General features: G+C 37.4%; 1 protein-coding gene across 3 annotated transcripts in view; it reads left to right on the top strand.

Annotated features, from left to right (window-relative positions):
* Window positions 1-1,126: 1,126 nt before the first annotated feature.
* The window catches only part of RTN4 (reticulon 4), a 70,212-nt gene continuing 49,277 nt past the window's right edge, over window positions 1,127-22,061 (top strand). Inside the window, exons 1-2 of one of the 3 annotated variants that reach the window (XM_019719545.2) lie at window positions 1,127-1,948; window positions 21,368-21,424. In XM_019719545.2, the coding sequence (XP_019575104.2) occupies window positions 1,396-1,948; window positions 21,368-21,424 (610 nt within the window). In that variant the 5' untranslated portion in view covers window positions 1,127-1,395. The remainder of the gene's footprint in view (window positions 1,949-21,367; window positions 21,425-22,061) is intronic. The other 2 variants (XM_074331997.1, XM_019719550.2) reach the window with 2 other exon arrangements.

The raw sequence follows: 22,061 nt of genomic DNA, 5'->3' as shown, positions 1-22,061 counted from the left end.
GGCTCTCTAAATCTCTGGATGTTGATACTTACATGTTCTGCAACCACTTTCTTTAAACTCTCCAGTTTTGGAAAAAGTGGAATGGGAATCATGCTCATTCTGGCATATCAAAGAAATGAGTATTGGGCTTCCTGCTCCCAGAAAGCCTGAATCATCTGAAATGTTGACTCATGAACCTAAGGTGACTGAAATGTAATGTGAATCAAATTTGCCTTCCAAGGCATCATTCTGTTTCCATTTTCCTCTCTCCCATCGTCCTCTAAGTGACTCATCCTACCATGTGAGAGTCCAGCATTGGGCAGATCCCAAAATCTTCCTGGAAGGAGATTAGTGGACTTTCAAATGGTCCACCCCAGTCTCCAGATACCGTGTTTTCCCAAAAATAAGACCTATCTGGAAAATAAACCCTAGCATGATTTTTCAGGATGACATCCCCTGAACATAAGCCCTAATGTGTCTTTTGGAGCAAAAATTAATGTAAGACCTGGTTTTATTTTCAGGGAAACATGGTAGTCCAGCCCAGCTCTGTTTTGCCTACCTCATTGAGGATTTGCAAATTGGACTGGGAATGAGCTTAAAACTGTCAAAATTTTTTTTCTTTAAAGGTGGTGATAGTAGTAGTGGTCTGGGAATTTAAGTTGGGAAAAATATTATCTTTTATTTCAAAATCTTTAAAAATGTAATGTGCATTTCAGTACTTAGGGCGTACTACACAGTCCAGTTAGTACCTTTTCTCCACTCTGGGTTTTTCCTTTCCTGGGAGGAAAGTTTCCACCCCCAACCTCCCAGGATAACGCCCTTCCGGTGGCGCGCCAGGCACTTTTCCGACCCTTCAGGGCAGGCAGCTGGCTGGGTTTCACAGTACTCTAACTACAGTGACCTCCAGCTGCGGGCAAGACCAAGACCCCAGCCCTAACCCTCAACTACCCAAAGTGGAGGGTGGGACTGCCAGTTTCAAACCCCGCCCATCGAGCCCGGTAAGCGAGGAAGAACAATAAGCCCCACCCTCTTCCATCTCTCTTCCTTTCCGTTGGGCTGGTTAGTTGCCCTTCGTCCGGTACCCGTAGCCGATTGGCTCCCTTCCTCCCGCGCCCGCCCTGCCTCTCCCTGCCGGGGAGGGTGAATCACGCCAAACTGGGCGGAGAGTCGGCTGGCCTCTCTCCTTCGCTCTTCTGGGCGGCGGCGGCAACTGGGGACTGGGCGGGTGGCGCATCACGGGCGCGGAGGCAGGAGAAGCAGTCTCATTGTTCCGGGAGCCGTCGCCACTGCAGGTCCCTCGGCTCGTTCGGCCCTGCCCCTCTTAGTCCTCCCCACCCCCCACAACCGCCCGCGGCTCTGAAAAGAAGTGTCCCCCGCGGCGGTAGCAGCTGCAGCATCATCTCCGACCCGGCAGCCATGGAAAACATGGACCAGTCGCCTCTGGTCTCCTCGTCCTCGGACAACCCGCCCCGGCCTCAGCCCGCATTCAAGTACCAGTTCGTGAGGGATCCCGACGACGAGGAGGAAGAAGAGGAGGAGGAAGACGAGGACGAAGACGAGGACCTGGAGGAGCTGGAGGTACTGGAGAGGAAGCCCGCCGCTGGGCTGTCTGCGGCCCCAGTGCCCACCGCCCCCGGTGCGCTCCTGCTGGACTTTGGCAATGACTTCGTGCCCCCGGCGCCCCGGGGACCCCTACCGGCCGCTCCCCCCGCCGCCCCGGAGCGGCAGCCGTCTTGGGACCCGAGCCCCGCGTCGTCCGCGGTGGCCGCGCCATCCCTACCCTCCACTGCTGCAGCCTCACCCTCCAAGCTCCTCGAGGACGACGAGTCCCCAGCCCGGCCTGCCCCTCCTCCACCGGCCAGCGTGAGCCCCCAGGCCGAGCCAGGGTGGACCCCTCTCGCCCCGGCCCCCTCCGCGCCCCCCTCAACCCCGGCCGCGCCCAAGCGCAGGGGCTCCTCAGGCTCAGTGGGTAAGTACTTAGCCCTCCCGCCTCGCGCCGCCCCACGCGCCTCTCCCTCCTTTGTGTGCAGCCTCAGCTGCCTCCGGCCGAGCCCTCCTCTCCGCCCCGAGGGGGCTTTGTCTGCGGACCTCAGAAAGAAGGCGTCTCCCCCGGTGGGAGCCGCGGGGAGTGGGGTGGGGCGGCGGAGGAAGCCCGGGTTTGTTCCTTATTGTTTGTCTGGGTTTCGGGGAACACGTGCACCCCGCTCGCTCCCCATTCCACTGCGTTCCAGAAGTTAGGGACCCACCCCTAGTAGTAGGAGCTGGTTGTGAATAGAGGAACTGGGGATGTGGATTCATTGGGCTGGCTTGGTTCTGGGGTGAGGATGGAAAGGCCTTGCGGTAATCTTTTGTCTACCCGTCTGGGTTGCTCCTAGGGAAAGGCGCAGTTTCGCTGCTAGTCTGTTTGCCTGCTTTCAGCCCTGGCCTGCCTACTCACCCCCTTCCTGGCCTGGGTGACTCCCTTGCGCTTCAGCCCCCTTTCCCTCCTTTTGCCCTGGCCGAGAGCTGGCCCATTGGAAAACGTCCACATTGGCCCAGCTGCAGTGAAGGGAGAGCGCCTCCAGTGGTGTGGCGCGTGGAAAATTGGGAAGGAGAGAGTTCTGGAGAAGTCCTGCCACCGCCCAGTTTACCCCCGGTTGTGATGTGGCGACTCCCCACCAGCTAAACTGAGCCAAGGAAATGCGATCTGGCCATTGTGTTTCGAGGGGGCGCAGTCCTGCCAGGGTCTCAGCTGCGGAGTGAGTGGAATTGCCGTTAGTGTGGACAGGTTTAGCCTCTTACTACATCATACTTGATTCGTAGGGAGGGGGAAAAAAGGCAAAATGGTTGCTATCTTTAAAGAAGGAAAACCTGTGGATTCCTTGCTGGGAATAGGCCAATTGAACCTGTGGCAGATTTACCATGAGACTTATGAAATGTTTTGAGACAGGTATTCATTTATTGGTTAGAAATATTATTTCTTAGGAGTTATGTTTTAGGTCGACAGACAAATCTGCATAGTCTGTAAATAGTTTTCAAATCTTTTCATTCACATGAGTAGTACCTGATTACACATTATTATCAATTTATTTTTAGGAATATTGTTTTATTACCCTTTTCACCTCGGGAATTGTTTATTTTAGAAGAGAAAAAAATCAGATTTGTTAGAGATTGAGAATTCATTTTATCAGGCAAGTTATTAACTAATTTACAAGTAACTTGTTAACTTTGGAGCACAAAGTGTCCCACTAACAGTAGGACCTTTCTTTATGTATAAAAGGTAAAGAATGAGGTAGTTTTACTGACTGCTGAGAAATCTTACTATCATTGTAGGATTTTGGAAATCGTTCATTTTCTAGAAAAATAAAATCAGTCTGAGAGCACGGAATTTCTTTTCTTCTATTCACTCCTGCTTTACAATTGGAATATAAGCCAATTGTGATGTTTCTGAATAACATTGTGATATTGACATCCTCCAAAGCATTAATCAAAACACTAATTACTACACTAAAGATATTAGAAGATGAGGAATAACTCATTATTTCCTTTTTCTGAATCAAAAATACATTTGAGAGAAACTAAGGTGAGGTAGAAAAAGATAAAATCATAGGAAATTTGCAGAAGGGAAATTTAATGACTAACAAAAGCATACTAATTTGTCCTCTTGTATTCCTGCATTGGTAACAAAGAGAAGAGTTCTGCCCTTTAAACATTGGGGATTTGGGAGGTGACAGCATTCTCAATTTTGACTTTTGGAAGACAAAGAAGAGAGAATATTGCCTTCCCATCGATTCTATCTAGTTCCCTAATTCTTTATTGATAATGCCTATTTGAAAACTAGTTTATTTAGTAATTGCAGGAACATCATGATTATGGTCATGGATACTTAAGCTGTTTCAGTGAGTCTAGATTTCTTAAAAGAGTTTGTTGGTTCATTCAACTGCATATTGACTATCTGCAGAGACAATGCACTGTTGGGCTATGATATATATGATGTACAGTGATAAGCCCCTATGCGGGGAGTACAGATAATGACATAAATAAGGACCTCAGAAGAATTGTGTTATGGGGAAAATAAACAGGGTGATGGCATGGAGAATGATTGGAATGTGTGGGGTCCTTCCTAGGTGGGGTAGGCACTGAGAAAGGCCTTTCTGAGGAGGTGAGATAGGAACTGCAATTAAAAATTTTCAGGCAATTCCTAGGAGGCAAAAGCCTTGAGGCAGGAATGAGCTCTGTGTGTTTGAGAAACTAAGAGCCATGTGAGGGTGGAGAGGTGGGTTACACTTAGATCATTTGGGGTCTCTAACAGGCCATGGCAAAAAGTTAGGCTTTTAAAAAAATATTGTTTTAGAAATAAGCTCCTTAAATAATTGTGATTTTGAAGCAAAAATACAGTTTTAAAGGTTTAGAGGAACCAAGAGGACTGATGCGCGAGTAAAGACAAAGAAGGTGAGACCTGTGCAGAGAAACAGACCAGGCTGAGTGGAAGAGGGTTTAGTTACTGAGTTTGGTAGATCCCGGACACTTACGTGTTCAGCATTGCCAGTTACACTGTTTTTGAGTGTTCTTGATCTTTTATACACTGATTTCCATCTCTTTAAGTAGTAGTTTTGCTGTTTCCTGTGGTGTTTGGAGCATCCCTAGTGCAGTGTAGTAACTGAAGTGAGCCTGAAGCCTCTGGCTTGGTGACCATTTTTCACCATGAAACAATTGGCTTCAAGTTGATAAGGTGGTTAGTTAACCTAGGCTTTGAGGATATACAAGGGAAACTGGGGATAGAAATTGAGAGAAATGCAAATATCATTAAAGATGACATTGAGCTGGTCTCTGGACGTGTTTTTAACCAATGTTAACTAAGATTGAAATGTGTGGTAGGTCTGTGAAGGGCATTGAATGCCAAATAAGGAATTAGGGTTTTATCATCCTGCTTTTATCCATGCTATGCTCTACCTTCTACAGTTGCTCTTGCTTTTGGTGATGTACATTATGAAACGAAAAATGTTTTTTGTTGTTGTTTCCAAAATGTAGTTACTTTATTATTTTTCACCCCTCTCCTGAATTACTGCGTTAGGCATTGGGAAGCCTTTGAAGATTATTGAACTGAGGCATGGCGTCATGAAAGCAGTGTTAGAAAAATGAATTGGTAGGTAACAGTATTCAAAATAGGTTGGCAAGAAAAACTGGAACTATTTAGAAAAGCTTTTGCAGTAGTTCTGGGACAGGTGAGTAGATCTTGAACTAGTTCTTTCCTAGTTCATTCAGTGAAAATAGAAGGGTTGATTTCTTTGATTCATGAATCTGTAGTTTTATAGTTAGGTCATGAAGGGGCTTTATGAAAGATGAACTAATAGGACTTGGACGCAATGGATGTAAATGGCAAAGAAAAGAATGTTGGTGCTTATTAAATCAATTTATAGAGACTGTCCAAAGTTATTAATTGTGATGGAAATTTGTATAGAATTAAATATTGCTCATAAGTATGAGTTCTGGCTTGGAGATTAAAAACTGTTAGTCTTTTATAAAACCACTTACTATATTTAAACCTTAAGTATCAGTTCTTAATATAAAGTCCAAGTAGGACAGGGATGCGACACTCCCAAGAAGTAGATGTCTCTAAAGAAAGAGATGTTATGCCCTATCCATTCCCAATCTTCCTTCCATTTTTATCTAGAAAATGATAATAGAACTGATGAATTTAGAGATTCTGAATAATTTTGTTGTTGTTGTTGTTAAACCGTTTCTAACTTTTTGATTAGGAATAAAAGTTGGGAATAGGTGGTTATGCTCCTAATGGATAAGGTGAATATTGGTTCTTAAGACGCACAGTGTTGAATTTATAGTGCTTTTTAGTAACTAGCAAGCTTTCTCAGATCCCATTTAAAATGAAGTAGTGAATATATATTGAATCTCTGATAAATATCTAGTTATTTAGGATTAGATATTTAGAAAATATTATTTAGGAATAATATTTAGAAAATATACTATTTTAGTTTAGCACTGTATCCTTGTAAACTTGGAAGATTTACTATAGTATGTAAAACATTTGTAAAAAGGAGCATATTATCGTCCAATAATTGGCTCTGTTTTATGTGTAGTTATTTCATAATAATCCTAACAGCAGTGTAATTGAAACAATACAATGCAAGGTCCCTATTTAAATGGCACATTTTAAAGGTACTTTGCTAGCTCAGGTTAAAAGTACCAACCAAATGGGTGTTTCTTGATCCTTCTTTGGAACCTCTGATTAAGTTGAAGTAAATGTTGCAGATACACTATTCTTGCAGTACATTCTTTGAGACTTTTTGTTCCCGTTTCTAAATATAGACCCTGGAAGGTCCCCCTGGGGGTGACAGCACCAGGGATGGGAAGTGCCAGGGCAGAATCATAGTTCATCAGCAGTGTTTATTTGAATGGGTGAATGTGACCTTTGTGGCTACATAGGACATGGGCATGAAAAATGGTGAGATCCAGCTCTACTGATGCTAAGGTCTTGGACCAATGGCCTCATCATTCTTCTCAACTCCTAAGGAGGAGTCAGTCGATAACTTCACATTTAAGCTGGTAGGTTTTTTAGTCTTGGCATGGTGGTTATTAATTTTTAAGTAGTTTTCCTCATGTGTTCCAATAACTTCTATTCTTACTTCATCATATAGGTATATCATACCATATATATGGTAATGGTGTGTTTACTCATCTCTAGTCTCTACCAGACTGTATATTCCTTGAGAAAAAGGACTATATGACATTATATCTCCTTTGCTGAGCACAGAGATGTGGTGTAGGCACTCATATATTTGCTGAATGAATACAAAATTGTAGATGAATGCTGATCTGACATTCTGTATAGTTCTAGAATTACTACAGTATTTTCTCAATAAAAATCCCAAGTTAAAGCATGTGTTTCTTTACATATACAAGGTATACCATATTTCATTTAATCAGTCTTTTATTGATGATTATTTAGGTTGTTTCTCAGCTTTCTGTTATAATGTTGCTGTGAACACCCTTATAAACACTTCTGTGGGAATACATGCTGTTATATGTGTTGTAAGATAAACTTATGCAAGTAGAATTATTGGTTCAAAGGGTATGTGCATTTAAAATGTTGATAGAAAATGCCAAATTATACTACAAAAAAGTTATAACCAATAATGTGTTACAGTACCTTTTTCCTTTTGCCTTTACCAACACAGTACATTGGTAAACTAGTAAATGGTTTAGCAAATTGTTTTTTAAATTTGCATTTCAATTATTTTTTAATAGGATTAGATTCCAGTACATTTTTCTGATCACAGCTTTTGCTTATTCTTCATTTTTGTCTTGTTCTTTTGTTGTTTTTGGTTTATATACCACATATCAGTGAAATCATATGGTTCTCTTTTTTGTTTCTCATTTGTTTGTCTTATTCTTTTGTTGTTTTTGGTTTATATACCACAATATTCTTCATTTTTGTTGTTGTTGTTCTTATAGATATAGAAGCACTTAATCTATTGTAAGGAAATGAATCTGTCATATGTCTTGAAAACATTTTTCCTGATTTGTTACTTGTATTTTGACCTTTGGTGTATTTTTTTTTTCTTTTCTTTTTTTGTGCAGGAACTTTTATGTAGTCAGATTTATTTTCTTTTATGACTTTGAGTCATAGCAGTCATTGATCTTTTTGTGTAATTCTTAGAAAGGCCTCTAAAATTGTAAAAATTTCTCCCATGTTTTCTCTGGTATATTTATGATTTCATCTTAACATTTAATTCTTCCATCCGTCTGCGGTTTATTTTGTTTTAGAGTGTGAAGTAGTGATATTTTATTTTTCAACATGATTTCCCATTTGTCCCAACAAGATTTTCTTTTCTATTTTGAAATGCCACTTTTGTCATATACTTGTAATACAGGTGAAATATTTTCTCTTCTGTTCCATTTATTTGTTCATGTATAAGTACTCAAATGTTTTAATTACTATAACTTTTAAATAAATTGTGAGCTGATAGGGCTTTTCCAGAATGATTTTTCCTGGTTATCTGCATGTATAATTTTCTATCTGATCTTTAAAGTTTATTTAGTCCTTTCTCCCTCTGTTGGAATTATAGTGGGTTACATTACATTTATGGATTAAATTAAGGAACGAATTGACACATTTTTAGTATTGATATTATATATTTTTTCTTCCAACATGGTTTTTAACATGTATTTTTAAAAATTTAATAATTATGTGAAATGTAGGCTTTAAAACATAAATATTAAGTATTCTAGCCTGCTTAGTGTGGAACACTAGAAATACTGGATTATATAGATGTTTGGTCCCCTCTTTTCAGTTGATTATAGTCTGTTAAAGAAAGATAAGTCTTCCTGCTTTTTCATTTCTAAAAAATATATTTTTTTAAAGAAGGGAAGTAACAGTCTCTATAGTCCTGCAGTAGGAGCTGTAGCTGCTAAATACTAGATTAACTTTTTAGCAGTCTCTGAATCCTTTACTTAGGTGGCCTTCTTGTTTTCAAAACATTTCTTTAATGGCTTGTTCTTCTCATGGATGGAATTGCTACCGTAGATGAGGAAGGCTTATAAAGATTTGTTGTTCAAACAGATTTCGCACTTGTCTGGTTATATTGGTGGTCCCTTGGAAGATCAATATTAGTTAAGAAAAAGTTAACATACTCTCTTTAAAAAAAAAAAAATGCCAGGCTTAGGGCTGAGTATGGGGATCAAAAGATAAACGGGTTGTACTTATGTGAGGAACATGTAGCAGATTAAGGGCAGAACACAAGTGCCTAGATGTAAAGTATTTTCTGCTGTCTTAAAATCAGGAGTCTTTTGGTTGTACTTTAAAAACAGTCACATATTTACTATCTGTCAGGAGCTTTTGTGAAAAGAGAAAAAACCTTACTTGGGTTCCAGGTCTGCCTGCACATTTTTTCTTCCCCCCAACTTTACAGATTGACTTGCAAACTTGACTGATTGTGATGGTGTCATTATTAAATTTATCTCAGTGTTATGACAGGCCTGGGTGAAGCAGACCTAAAGCATTAAAAAAAAGGTTTTTAAGCTACTGGAATCTTTGATCTCAGAAGAGAATTTGCTTTTTAAAATTCTGTTTTTTTTCTGAGGAGGTTATTAAATATGCTTAAACATACCATATAAATCCCTTTCATAAATAGCCTTTAGAATTTCTCAGTCTGAACTAATCAACATCATTATTAAACTATAGAAAGTTTTATTTTACCAAGTTACGATATTTTAATTTTGTATAAAACTTAATTTTTATACAAAATAACTTGACGAAAACTTTGTTATATGGTTTTGCTTGTGTAAGGTGAGTTACGAAAATCAGAATTGAGAAGTTCAAGTGTTTCATTATGTTATATTTTATGGGCCATCTATACTATACACAGATCTTTTCTTAGGGTTAGGTCTGTAAGAAGACATCACTTTTGAACAAGGACAGAAAAATTACTACCTACGAACATACTTTCTCATTTACCCACTCTACTCCACCAAGCTTTCTGTTATCCCTCTTACTAAAATTTTAATGAAACATGTCGCAGGAGCTCTAGTTAAGTTTATTAGCATTGATAGAATCAAACATATATATTTTAATGGTCTGTTAAAAGGGTTGTGGGTAAAACTTAAAATTGCTCCAGTATAATTGAATTTCAGTATGTTTAAGTTACCTTATTTCTTTTTTGGAGAGATTTTAAAAATTATTTTTACTTTGTGTTATGGAAAAATTCAAACATAAAGGAAGACAGAATAGAGAATGAAACCTCATTTATCCATCACTGAACCCCAACAACCAGCCCATGGTCAATCCTGCCAATCCCACACCCTCATAAATGTTTTATTATGTATCTTGCAAACTGTAAGTACTCTTTTGCAAAACATAACCACAATACTCTTAATCAAATATTTCCCCAACATATTTAACAGTAATTAATTAGTATCATCAAATATGCAGCCAGTGTGTACAACTCCTGTTATTTAGTGTATGTCATAACTTTTTTTTAACAACTTAAAAAAAAAATCAGTATCCAAATAGGGTCCACATATTACAATGGATTGGTTTGTTTCATAAGTCTCTATCTGTGGGTTTTCCTCTGCTTGCTTGTGCACTCTCTGAAATTTGTTGAAGAATACACATACACTTTTTTTCATTTTAATGATTTGAGATATAACTTAACATGTAAAATGCACACATCTTAAGTTTTAGCCATTTTATAAGTTTTGACAAATGCATGTACTCATTTAATCCACATTCCTGTCAAGATATAGAGTATATTCTTTATCCCAGAAAGATCTCTTGGGCCCTTAGCAGTCAATTCGATTCAGTTCAGTTCTTATTCTGTCCTTCCCCAAGCCCCGAATATTTTTCACTGTAGTTTTGCCTATTATAGAGCATCATGTGGATAGGATCATACAGTATGTAGTCTTGTGTCTGGTTATCTGGATTCCACATGTTTTTGAAATGTATCAGTGATAATGTTGCAGGTATCAGTAATTTGTTCCTTTTTACTACTGAGTACTATTCCGTGATACACTATACCACAATTTAATTATTCACTTGTTGATGGACATTTGGATTATTTATAGTTTCTGACTATTACGAACAATAGAATGCTATGAACATTCTTGTATAGGCCTTTTTGTGACATATCTTTTTATTTCTCTTGGGTAAAGAGAGTGGAATTGAGTAAAAGTAGAATTGCTAGGTCATGGGGTAGGTATATATTTATCTTTATTAAAAATTGCCAAACTGTTCCCCATAGTGGTCCCACATCTAGCAATGTATAAGAGTTCTGATGTCTTCACATTCTCACCAACATTTGGTATTATCAGTCTTTTCTTCACTTTTAGCCATTTTCATGGATGTATAGTGGTTTCTCATTGTGGTTTTAATGCAGATCTCCCTAATGACTAATGAATTAGGACTTACATTTCTATTGGCTACCTGTATCTTTTCTTTGGTGAGGTATCCAAGTAATTTGCTCAGTCTTACATTGGGTTGTATGTCTTTTTCTTACTTATTTGTAGGAGTTTTTTTGTCAGATACACGCATTGTGAATATATTCTTCTAATTTGTAGCTTACTTGTTAACGTTATTGATAGTTTCTTTTGATGAGTATAATTTTCTGATTTTGAAGAATCTTATTTTTTTATTAGTGCTTACAGTGTGCTGTCTGAGACACCTTTGCCTGCTGTAAGGTATGAAAACATTCTGTGTTTTCGTCTAGAAGCTTTATAGTTTTAGCTATTATGTTTAAATCTATGTTTCATCTTGGATTAGTTTTTGTTTATGGGAGAGTTACAGATCCATATCCATGAATTTTTTTTGTATATTTGTTTTGTCCCAGCAAATTTTTTTTTGTGGAAGAAATTTCTTTCTGTGTTGTATTGTTTTGGTATCTTTGTCAACAATCAGTTGACTATGTAAGTCTCTGTTTACGTATAAAGGTGGTCCTTAACTTACGATGGGGTTCCATCCTGTAAACCCATGGTAAGTTGAAAATACCCTAAGTCAAAAACGTATTTACCACACATAACCTACCGAACCTCATAGCTTAGCCTAGCCCACCTTAAACATGCTCAGAACACTTACATTAGCCTCCAGTTGGGCAGAACCATCTGTTAATAACACACTGAATACTCTGCGGAGTATCAGTTGTTCACCCTCCTGATCGCACGCCTGACTGGGAGCTGGGGCTCACTGCTGCTGCCCCAGCATCACCAGAGTATTGTACCCGGGAAAGTACAAAGTTCACAATTCATGCCTGTTTCAGAGATAAAGGACTTCATTACTCACAGCAGTGATACTAGCCAGCATCTCAGCATTTTCTTACATAGGTCCCCTGAGCCCCATTTCCCATAGGGCAACATGGGCAGGGCCAAGTGACACTTGCACTTGCCTTGGGTTGAATTACAGGAGAGCAACCTTGGGCTTAGAGACACAGAATCTTATACTACATAATACACAGGCCGGCTTTTCGCCCACGAGGAAGACACTGCCTCTGTCTCCAAGACTGTATGAGCATCTTTGAAAAGATAGTCAGAAACAAAGGCAGCCAGTGCCCCATATTCCTCTGCTTGCAAGATGTGCAAAAACACAAGAAACTCTTGAGAACCAACCTGATAACAAAAAAAGCCTTCCAGTCCATGAACATGATATATGTGATGCGTAGGTCTTCAATTTCTCTCAGCAGCTTTTTGTAGTTTTCAGTGTAGAGGTTTTGTATTTCCGTTGATAAATTTATTTCTAAGCATTTTATGTTTTTTGTTGCTACTGTAAATGATAATAGTTAAAAACTTTTATTTTCCACTTGTTAGTTGATAGTATATGAAAATACAATGATTTTTGTATACTATTCCTCTTATATCTATCCTGCATCCTTCCTAAATTCACTTACTAGCTCTAGTAGGGTTTAGTAGGATTTTTTTTTTTCAAACCGTTAGGATTTTATAACTTGTCTGCAACTTAAGATCGTTTTACTTTTCCTTTCTGATCTTTTTGCTATAAATGTAGTAAGAAGGCAAGTACATAAAAGATGTAAAAAAATTCCTTGCTTTATTTTACATCTTGAGGAAGTAGGTTTAATCTTTCACTGTTACGTATGATGTTAGCTGCATATTTTTCCCAGATGTCCAGACCATTAGGTTGAGAAAGTTTCCTCCTATTTCTAGTTTGCTGAGAATTTTTATGAAATTGATATTGAATTTTATCAGATGCCTTTGGCATCTATTGAGACAATCATACGATTTTTCGTTTTCAGGCTGTTAATATGGTAAATTTCATTGTTTGATTTTGAATGTTCAACCAATCTTGTATTTTTGGAATTCAATCCCATTTGGGTAATGAATATACTTTTTATGAATTTCTGGATTCACTTTGCTAATGTTTTGTTAAAAATTTTTGCATGTACATGTAACGGATATTTTTCTGTAAATTGACTTTTTTGTGATGTCCTTGTCTGGTTTTGGTATTAATACGTAAGTTCTGAAAATGTTTTGGGAAGTGTTTGCTCTTCCTTTATGTGTTGAAAGAGTTTGTATAAGCATCCTTAGATTTTGTAGAATTTACTAGTGAAGCCATGTGAGCTTGGAGTTTTCTTTGTGGCGATATGGTTTTAAATTAGTACAAGCATACTTCCTTTAAGTAATATAGTGCTATTCAGATTTTCTATTTATCCTGTGTCACTTTTGGAAATGTATGCCTTTCAAGGAATTTTTCTATTTTATCTTGATGAATAGACATCAAGGAATTTGTCCACTCACCTAAGTTGTCTAATTTATTGACATAAACTTGTTCATAATATTTTCTTACATTTTTAGGATCTATAGTGACAGTCCCTCTTTTATTTCCAATGCTTGTTTTTATCTCTTTCTTGATCGACTTGAGGGTTATCAATTTTATTGATCTCTTCAAGGAGCCTTTTTTTGGTTTCATTGACTTTTCTCTGTTGTTTGCTTATTTTGTATAACATTGGTTTCTGCTCTGCTTTTTATTCTTTATTTTCTTCTACTTATTTTGGTTTAACTTGCTCTTCTTTTTCTGGTTTCGTAAGGTGTAAGCTCTTTGTGTTTAACCCTTCTAAAACCATTTAGAGCTATAAATTTCTTGCTCAGTTTGCTTTAGCTATATTCCACAAATTTCCATTATTTTATTTAACATTTTTCAATTTCCCCTCTCATATATTCTTTGATCTATGGGTTATTTAGAATTTTGTAGTTTAATTTCCAAACACTTGGGGGATTTTCCAGATATTTTTTGTCTTACTGATTTCAATTTAATTCTTGTGGTCAAAGAACACATACTGATTTCAGTCTCTCTATGTTTACTTACTGAGATTTGTTTTATAGACCAGGAAATAGTTTATTCTGGTGGATGTTCCATGTGTACTTGAGAAGAATGTTATTCTGTTGTTTGTAGTGCTCTATAAAAGTCAAGTTTAGTTAATTGATAGTGTTGTATAAATCATCTAGTCTTACTGATTGTGTGTGTGTGTGTGTGTGTGTGTGTGCAGTCTGTCAATTAACTGAGAGCTAAGTGTTAAAAATTTTAAATAAAATTTACAGATTTGTCTGTCTCCCTTTAGTTTTTGCTTCATGTATTTCCCACACACTTTTAGTGTTGTTATGTCTGTTTAGTGTAATGTCTGCTTACTCCTTTATCATTATCAAATGCCCCACTTTATCTCTGATGATAAGGTAATACTCCTTGTCTTTGAATCTACTTTGCTCAACATTAATATAGACACTCCAGATTTTGTACGGTAAGTGCTTGGATGATATATTTTTTTACGCTTTTTACTTTCAACCTACCTGTGTTTTTATGTTTAAAGTGTGTCCTGTAAAAGACACATAGGGTTTTTATCTAGTCTGAAAACTTCTGCCTTTTATTTTAATTGGAGCCATTGAAGTCTTTGTTTTCTCTTTGTCCCATCTGCTTTTCGTTATTTTATGCTTCCATGTATTCCTCCCATCCTTTGTGCTTTCCTTGTCATACAGTTTCCTTCTACAAATATTATTGTATATTATAATTATTTGAGCTTCAAAATTCAATTCTTTTTTAAAGAAATTAAGAAATCAGAATATTTTGTTTCTACTCAGACATATTTACCATTCTGCTATTCTTTATTCCTTCATGAAGATCCAGGTTTCTCTCTGGTATATTTTCTCACTCTGAAGAACTTTATTTAATATTTCTTGTAGTGCAGGTCTCTTGGTGATAATTCTTGGAGCTTTTGTTTTCATATTTTGTTTATCTGATAATATCTCTGTTGTCTTTGTTTTTTAAGGATGTTTTTGATGAATGCAGTCAATTTTGTTATACATGGTAGTTATGTTTTATAAAGTCACAGAAGACAATAAAGTAGCAAATACTGAATTATTGCCCCTAAGGGAAGTAACAGGGTTAGTTCCTTCCTCTGAGAACTTCTCTAGTTGTGGCATTTTTGTTAACTCAGCTATACATAACTTTGTTTTCTGTGTGTTTCTCTTTAAAGCCGCATTATATGCTATATATTGTTGATTCATTAACATTGAACTCATGGCCAACAGCTCTGTAACTCACAGGTCATTGAGGTTCTCTGTTCATTCTTTTTGTCCCCCAGCCTGTTTTCCCCTGCTGTACTTCAGTTTGGGTAGTTTTTTTCTTTCTGTTGTTTTCTTGAAGCTTATTGATCCTTTCTTCCGCATTGGGCTCTTAAGCCCATCTAGTGAATTTTTCTTTCATTTAATGTAATTTTCAGTTATAGAATCTTACTTAGTTCTTTGTTTCTTGTCTGTATTTCTCTACCAAGATTCTCTGTTCACTCATTATGTCCACCTTTTACTGTACATACTTAGGAAGATTTTAATAGCTATTTTAATTTTTATTTTAATGTTTGCTAATCCAAAATCTACATTATTTCTGTTTGTTTATATTGACTGTTTTTTTCTTATTTATGTTCATATTTTTTGCTTCTTTTTATGTCCAGTAATTTTTAATTTTATACTGGTTGTCGTGGGTGTGGTGTTTGTTCTGTCAGGCAGTTAATTTGCTGGAAAATCATCTTGATCTTTTCAAGGCCTGATTTTAATGTTAGGGTGGGTCTAGAGCAGGGATCGGTTGACTTTTTTTATTAAGGGTCAAGTAGTAAATATTTTAGGCTTGTGGGTTTATACAGTTTCTGTCTTAACTACTCATCTTTGCCCTTATAATGCAAAAGTAGCCGTAGACAATACATAAAGGAATGGACAGGGCCATCTTCCAAAACAGCTTTGGCTCAGGAGCCATGTTTTGTTGACTGTTGGTCTAAGGTGTCCCTTACTTTAGGGTTAGAGTAGCTCCACTGTTAAGATGTTCCTTTCCTGGGGTTTCACTTGTATACTTGTGGTGTTCAGTGAGATCTCGCCACTTTTTGATCTCTGGTCAAAACTTGTAGGTCAGGTCTTCTAGCTCAGTCCGACTTCCAGGACACCCATTCAGCTCACAACTCGACTACGGATTTCTCTGCTAGACCTTGCTGAGTCTTATGTGTATTTAAAGGGAAAAGCCAAATATTTAAAAGGAACCCCTTTTATCCCGATTTCTGGAGCTCCTTTTCTGTGCAGCTTTCCTTTGCATATTACCGTGCACCACAAATTCCGGATAACTCAGCAGCCTCCTCAGCTCAGCAAGAGTGCAGTATTTTTGGGTTCTTCCCTGTGTTGTTAGCTGCCCTCAGGCAGAAACCCCGGGGGCTCATCTGGTGTGCTTCCTTCTTCTCAGAATCACACCCCTTCCTGGAGTGCCTGTTGCCCAGTGTCTCAAGACATTTGCTTCGTATATTTTGCCCAGTTTTATTGTTGTTTATGTTGGAAGGGTTAGGCTGATGTAATTACTTCCATAGCTAGAAGCAGAACCTCTTCTCTGAGGTTTTAAAATACCGTTTATGTTCCTTGTTTTATAAATCAGATAAGATTTTACTGACCAGTTACACATGTGGTTAATAAATGGCTTTTTAAAAATGAACATGTCAGGGAAAATACTCAGTTATAAGAGTGTGTGGACATTGGTGAGCTTGTGATAGCATGTATTTTTTTGAATTGACTGATAATAAATTAAAAACTGCCATATGACTTACACTCTTTAAAAAAGTGATTTACGAAATCTCTTTAGTGAACTTTAATTTTGAAACTGATCATTGTGTGATGGAAGTGAATAACATCCAAAGTATGAGGCCCTGTGGCAGCCGAAATTTACATTCTAGGTGTAGGCAAGGAAATGACTCCAGCAGTAGGGCCCAGTGAGGAATAGATCATATGGAAAACGTCTGTGAATGGTGCTCATCTTTCATATTGTCATTATAAGTAGCTTAGTGTTTCTGCTCATTTTATTGAGGGTGATAAGGAAATAAATGTATATTTGATTATAGTGAAAAAGTTAAATGATAGTTTTCTAGCTTTGCCATTAATTAGCTTTGTGACTGAATAAGTTACTTAATTATCTGAGTTTAGGTAACTGGACATGTGGTGGAAGATTAACAAAAATAAGATAGGGACAAATATGTTTTACAAAGAAAGTGAGGCTGAATATGGTGAATTTGAGCGTTACTGAATGTCAGCATTCAGATAGATATGCAGGAAGGGGAAGCATGGGTTTTGTTATGAGGAATCGTGTGATTAGCAGAAATGACCTGTGAGGAGCTGTTGAGATAAGTTTAGACAGTTAAGTGGGGGCCATGTGGCGCAGGGCCTTATTTATCTAAGATTTTAGGTATAATTCAGTGGATAACTGGAAGCTTTTAAATGTTTTTGAGCAAGAGAATATAAAGAATTGTTCTTTTAGGAATGTTAATTTGATGGCAGTAGAGAGACTTAATAGGAAAGTTCTGGCTTCGCTTTTGCCTATTATTTAGTAAAAACGTGTTTTTCTATTTTTTTTTTTGAACTATGCCACTGTGTTTTTCCTTAGTATTGGTATAATTAAACTCTTAATATTTATTATGTTTTTTGGCTGTCTTTTCAGAAAAGCATAAATGAGGTTGATGATTACAGTTTTAATTTCATTCAGTAATTAGAATTTGGCATTATGAGTAGATCATAGAAAGAGGGGGGATTGTTTACCTTTTTTTATAAGCCCAATAATGTTATGTAAATGTACATACAGCATAGCTCAGTAATTCAGAATGTTATGCTTTTTACTTATTATAGTATCCCTGATTATAGAATAGTTTTATTCACTTGTAAAAGTCAGGATCTTTTACAGGAAAGGGAAGACTAATCTAAAATTAGTAATTTTTTTTCAATTTTTAGATGTTCTAGCCTTAGAATTTGATAGCTTATGATAATAACTATTGTTGATCAAAATTTTCTTTGAACATTTTTAATTTTATTAGTCATTTTTAAATTCTAAATTTATATAGTAAAGTCAGGAAAGGGAGGGAGTACCACAGCGGTTAAAGGAAGGAGTATGGACTTGTAAACTCTCTGGATTCAAATCTCAGATCCATCACTTTCAGTTTTGTGACACTGGGCAAATTATTTAGCCTTTTTATACCTTTTGTTTCCTCATCCGTGAAATGAGGATAACAGTAGTACCTGTTGATAGGATGGTTGTGAGTATAATATCAAGAGTATCTGAATGAAATGTGCCTGGCTAGCATTAATGTCTCTATTATAGATGTTACTATATTGTGAAGAAGAAGCAATTAGTCAAATATTTCAGATAATTAAAAGGGTGTTTGCTGGGTAACACTTTATCTTGTTTCAGGAGATCAAATTTGAGGAGCTGATAAAGTAGAATTGACACCTGTCGCACTTATGCATAAACACATTCTTTGGAAGATAAAGCACATGAACTTGGAAGTTAAACGAGTTTAAATCCTGGCTCTGGCTTCCTAGCTCTGTGACTTAGGGCAAGGTATTGTTTTTCTTTCTTATGCCCCTCGCTCATATTTTGAGGTAGATACTATTACTATCCTTATTTTACCAATGAGGAAATGAGGGATAGAAATGCTTAAGTAATAGCTTTCTCAGGGTTACACAGCTTTAAGTGATGAATCTGGGATTTGAAACCAAGAAATTAATGATCTATGATTGCTTTAGTAGGAGTGAGCAACTCTGTTTTTCTTGAAGGCCCAATGATAGGGACCTCTTCTGGATCTTTTTTCTAAGTGCTTTTAGAAATGCAGTACTTGTTTTGTGGTTAATTTTGGATTAAATCTCATTTTCCAAAATGTGAAGATTTTTTTTTCTTCTTTGAAATTTTGTGAATATTTGAAATACCAATTTATAAACTCTCTCACTTGGCTAGGTAGGTGCCAGGAATATAGTTTTTAAAAATAATTTAAATTTATTGGCACATGTTTAGATGCAGTTTGTTTTTCGTTTAGTTTTAACACTTACTAAGTAGACTGGCCTCTGAATTAGTGGCTTTTAACTATATAGTCTAGATGAAAAAGACAACTGTGTTAAGAATTTTGCTACCTTTTATTTAGATGTAGCAGCTGTGTAATTATTTGGTTCTGCTTTTTGACCCCCCAAATCCTAGTTTTTTACAAAATTATCATTCATTATTTTAGCTGAAAGGAATTTTCAAATTCCCTCATTTTACAAATGAGAAACTATGTAAAATAACCAAGATCACAAAACAAAAGCTTTGTCATCTTTAAGAAGTGTGTACACATATGTGTACATTTTATAAAATCTTATAAGGCATTATGTCTTACTGGTTTGGATGAGTGTCTATCCAACCTGTTGTTCTAGTTTATTGGAGACTTTTGATATCATGGATTTCCCCTCACTACCCCATCTAAGAATCCTTTATGACATTATACCAAGTATGGACTTACCTAAAATATATAGGACATCGTGAACTGAATGAACTCTCCTGTTCATCAAGGGGAATAGTCTTGGAAGACAAGCCCATGTTCATGATAGCCACATCTCTGCTTTTTCTATTGCTCAGCCTTATCTAGCTTAAAGTGTCCAAATTTGTTAGGTTCTGTCCATTAAAGGAATACCTTCCTGTCAGCCCTCAGGCTATTTCAAATTATGTTTTCTTAGAGCCTTTCTCTAGTGTAAACCACAGAAGATCTTTAGCTCAGGATTTCCCGACTGCAGGTATAAAATGACATTGTGCAAGTATTGGAGAACAATATATGGTGTATTAGTTGACTCAGGCTGCCATCCCAAAATACCAAGGATTGGGTGGGTTAAACAACAACAGAAATTTATTTCTCACAGTTCTACAGGCTGGGGAGTCCAAGATCAAGGTGCCTGCTAAGTAGGTTTCATTCTGAGGCCTCTTCTCTTGGCTTATAGGTGGCTGCCATCTCACTCTATGCTCACCTGACCTGTGTGTGTGTGTGTGTGTGGCGCACGCTGACAGCAGAATGGGCCAGCAGAGGGAGAGTGAGAAGGGTGTTGTCACACAGGCACGAGCAAAGCTCTGTGGTGTGTCTTCTTTTAAGGGCACTGATCCTATCCTACCATGGCCCCACCCTCATGACCTGTGTAACCCTAAGTACCTCCCAAAGGGCCTGTTTCTTTTCTTTTTTCTTTCTTTTTTTTTTTTTTTTTTTTAAGATTTTATTGGGGAAGGGGAACAGGACTTTATTGGGGAACAGTGTGTACTCCCAGGACTTTTTTCCAAGTCAAGTTGTCCTTTCAATCTTAGTTGTGGAGGGCACAGCTCAGCTCCAGGTCCAGTTGCTATTGCTAGTTGCAGGGGGCACAGCCCACCATCCCTTGCGGGAGTCAAACTGGCAACCTTGTGGTTGAGAGGACTCGCTCCAACCAACTGGGCCATCCGGGAGCTCAGCAGCAGCTCAGCTCAAGGTGCTGTGTTCAATCTTAGTTGCAGGGGGCACTGCCCACCATCCCTTGCAGGACTCGAGGAATTGAACTGGCAACCTTGTGGTTGAGAGCCCACTGGCCCATGTGGGAATCGAACCAGCAGCCTTCAGCGTTAGGATTATGGAGCTATAACCGCCTGAGCCACCGGGCGGCCCAAAGGCCCTGTTTCCAGTTACCATTATGTTGGAGGTTAGGGCTTCAACATACGAATATGGGAGGACACAAACATTCAGTCCGTAACGTATTGTATATAGTGATTAAGAAAATGGGTTCTGGAGTTGAATTGTCTTAGTTTCACTAGTTGTGTATTGAGTGAGTTACTTAACTTCTGTCACTTGGTTGTTTTTTTTAAATATATATATATATATAAAATAGGGGACAATTAACAACACTTGTAGCAGTAGGGCTCTAAGGAGTAAAATGAGTTCTTGCATGTAGAGTACTTAGGATAACGAGTAGACCATAGTGTTACTTTTAAACAAAACAATACGGATCATAATAATGCTCTTCCTAAAGATAATTAGTATTTTATTTGTAATTTGGACATTGCTGTGTAGGACTAATGTTTTCAGATAATAGTGTACAAGACCGGTAGAGTCTTTCTTTTTAAAGATAGACAATCAGGAATAAGGAAATGCGTGATTCTCTGTAAGTATTCTTCTGAATTGAACATATGCTAAAAACAGATTAAGCCAGTGTAGTTATTAATTTTATTTAAATGCATCTTTAAAATATTTGGCTTGATTAGGACAAGATAATTTAACTGAAAATGTGAGTAAAAACTGGATGAGGTACGTTAAAAGACAAGACTAAGTATCTTAAAGCCATTTTGGTTCATGACGTTTCTTTTACATAAACATGTTATTGCCTCCTGAAAAATAGGCTCTATGGACATCATTTAATCAACTTTATAATATGTATGATAATTTAATCTGAATTAACGGTACTTCTTATGGTACTACGTTTTCCTTCCTGTCTTGGCTTTTTCTCTGTAGATAAAGTTTGGTGTTAACTCATTACAAACTGAACTCTTGCTTGCTCCTCTTTCGTCTCCTTTCAGCTCTGTCTTTATTTCTGCTGAGGTTATATTCTATTTGTTTTTCAGATGAGACACTTTTTGCTCTTCCTGCTGCATCTGAGCCTGTGATACGCTCCTCTGCAGGCAAGTTCTTTCTGCTAGCCTTTTATCTTCTGTGTACTCTTAACTTTATACTCTCTAGTATTGTTAACTTTGTACAGAGTAGTTTGAATTTACTAAAAATTAGCATGGTTCCAAGAATGTTTGTCTACTGAAAAAATTGAAATTGCATTATATATGCTATGTCCAAGGGAGAAATGGGCAGAACTTGATTAATAATTGGATATATGTAAGGAATTCTTGGACCCTGGATTTACATTTACATACTGACCATTTCATTTCTCCAAATAAAGTGGACTTGCTTATAGCTGAAAGGCTTTCATGTCCATGAATGTCACTCTGTTGTATTTAATTTATCCAGTGCCCTTTCTTTTCTATAGTGTCAGTCAAACTCTTCTCAAGCCCCCTTCCTCTAAAACTAGTTAAAAGTAACCTTTTCAGTGATTATACTTGAGTTTTTTCTCAAAGACTTGATTTATGTCCTTGCATAGCATATACAGTAATTGCCTCTGTAGTCATACACACATTTTATTGAGACTAGCTTTAAATTTTTAGCAATGATTCAAGTCTACTTGTTATTTATTAATTAAATGTTATTGACTTTTAGTCTTAGTTAACAGTAAGTCTTTACTAAAACTATTTTGAGTCTGCCATAAAACTT

This window comes from Rhinolophus sinicus, linkage group LG05 (genome assembly GCF_036562045.2).
Source record: "Rhinolophus sinicus isolate RSC01 linkage group LG05, ASM3656204v1, whole genome shotgun sequence".
Lineage (NCBI taxonomy): Eukaryota > Metazoa > Chordata > Mammalia > Chiroptera > Rhinolophidae > Rhinolophus > Rhinolophus sinicus.
The sequence above is the reverse complement of the archived record's forward strand: the minus strand, read 5'-3'. Positions and strand labels throughout refer to the sequence as shown.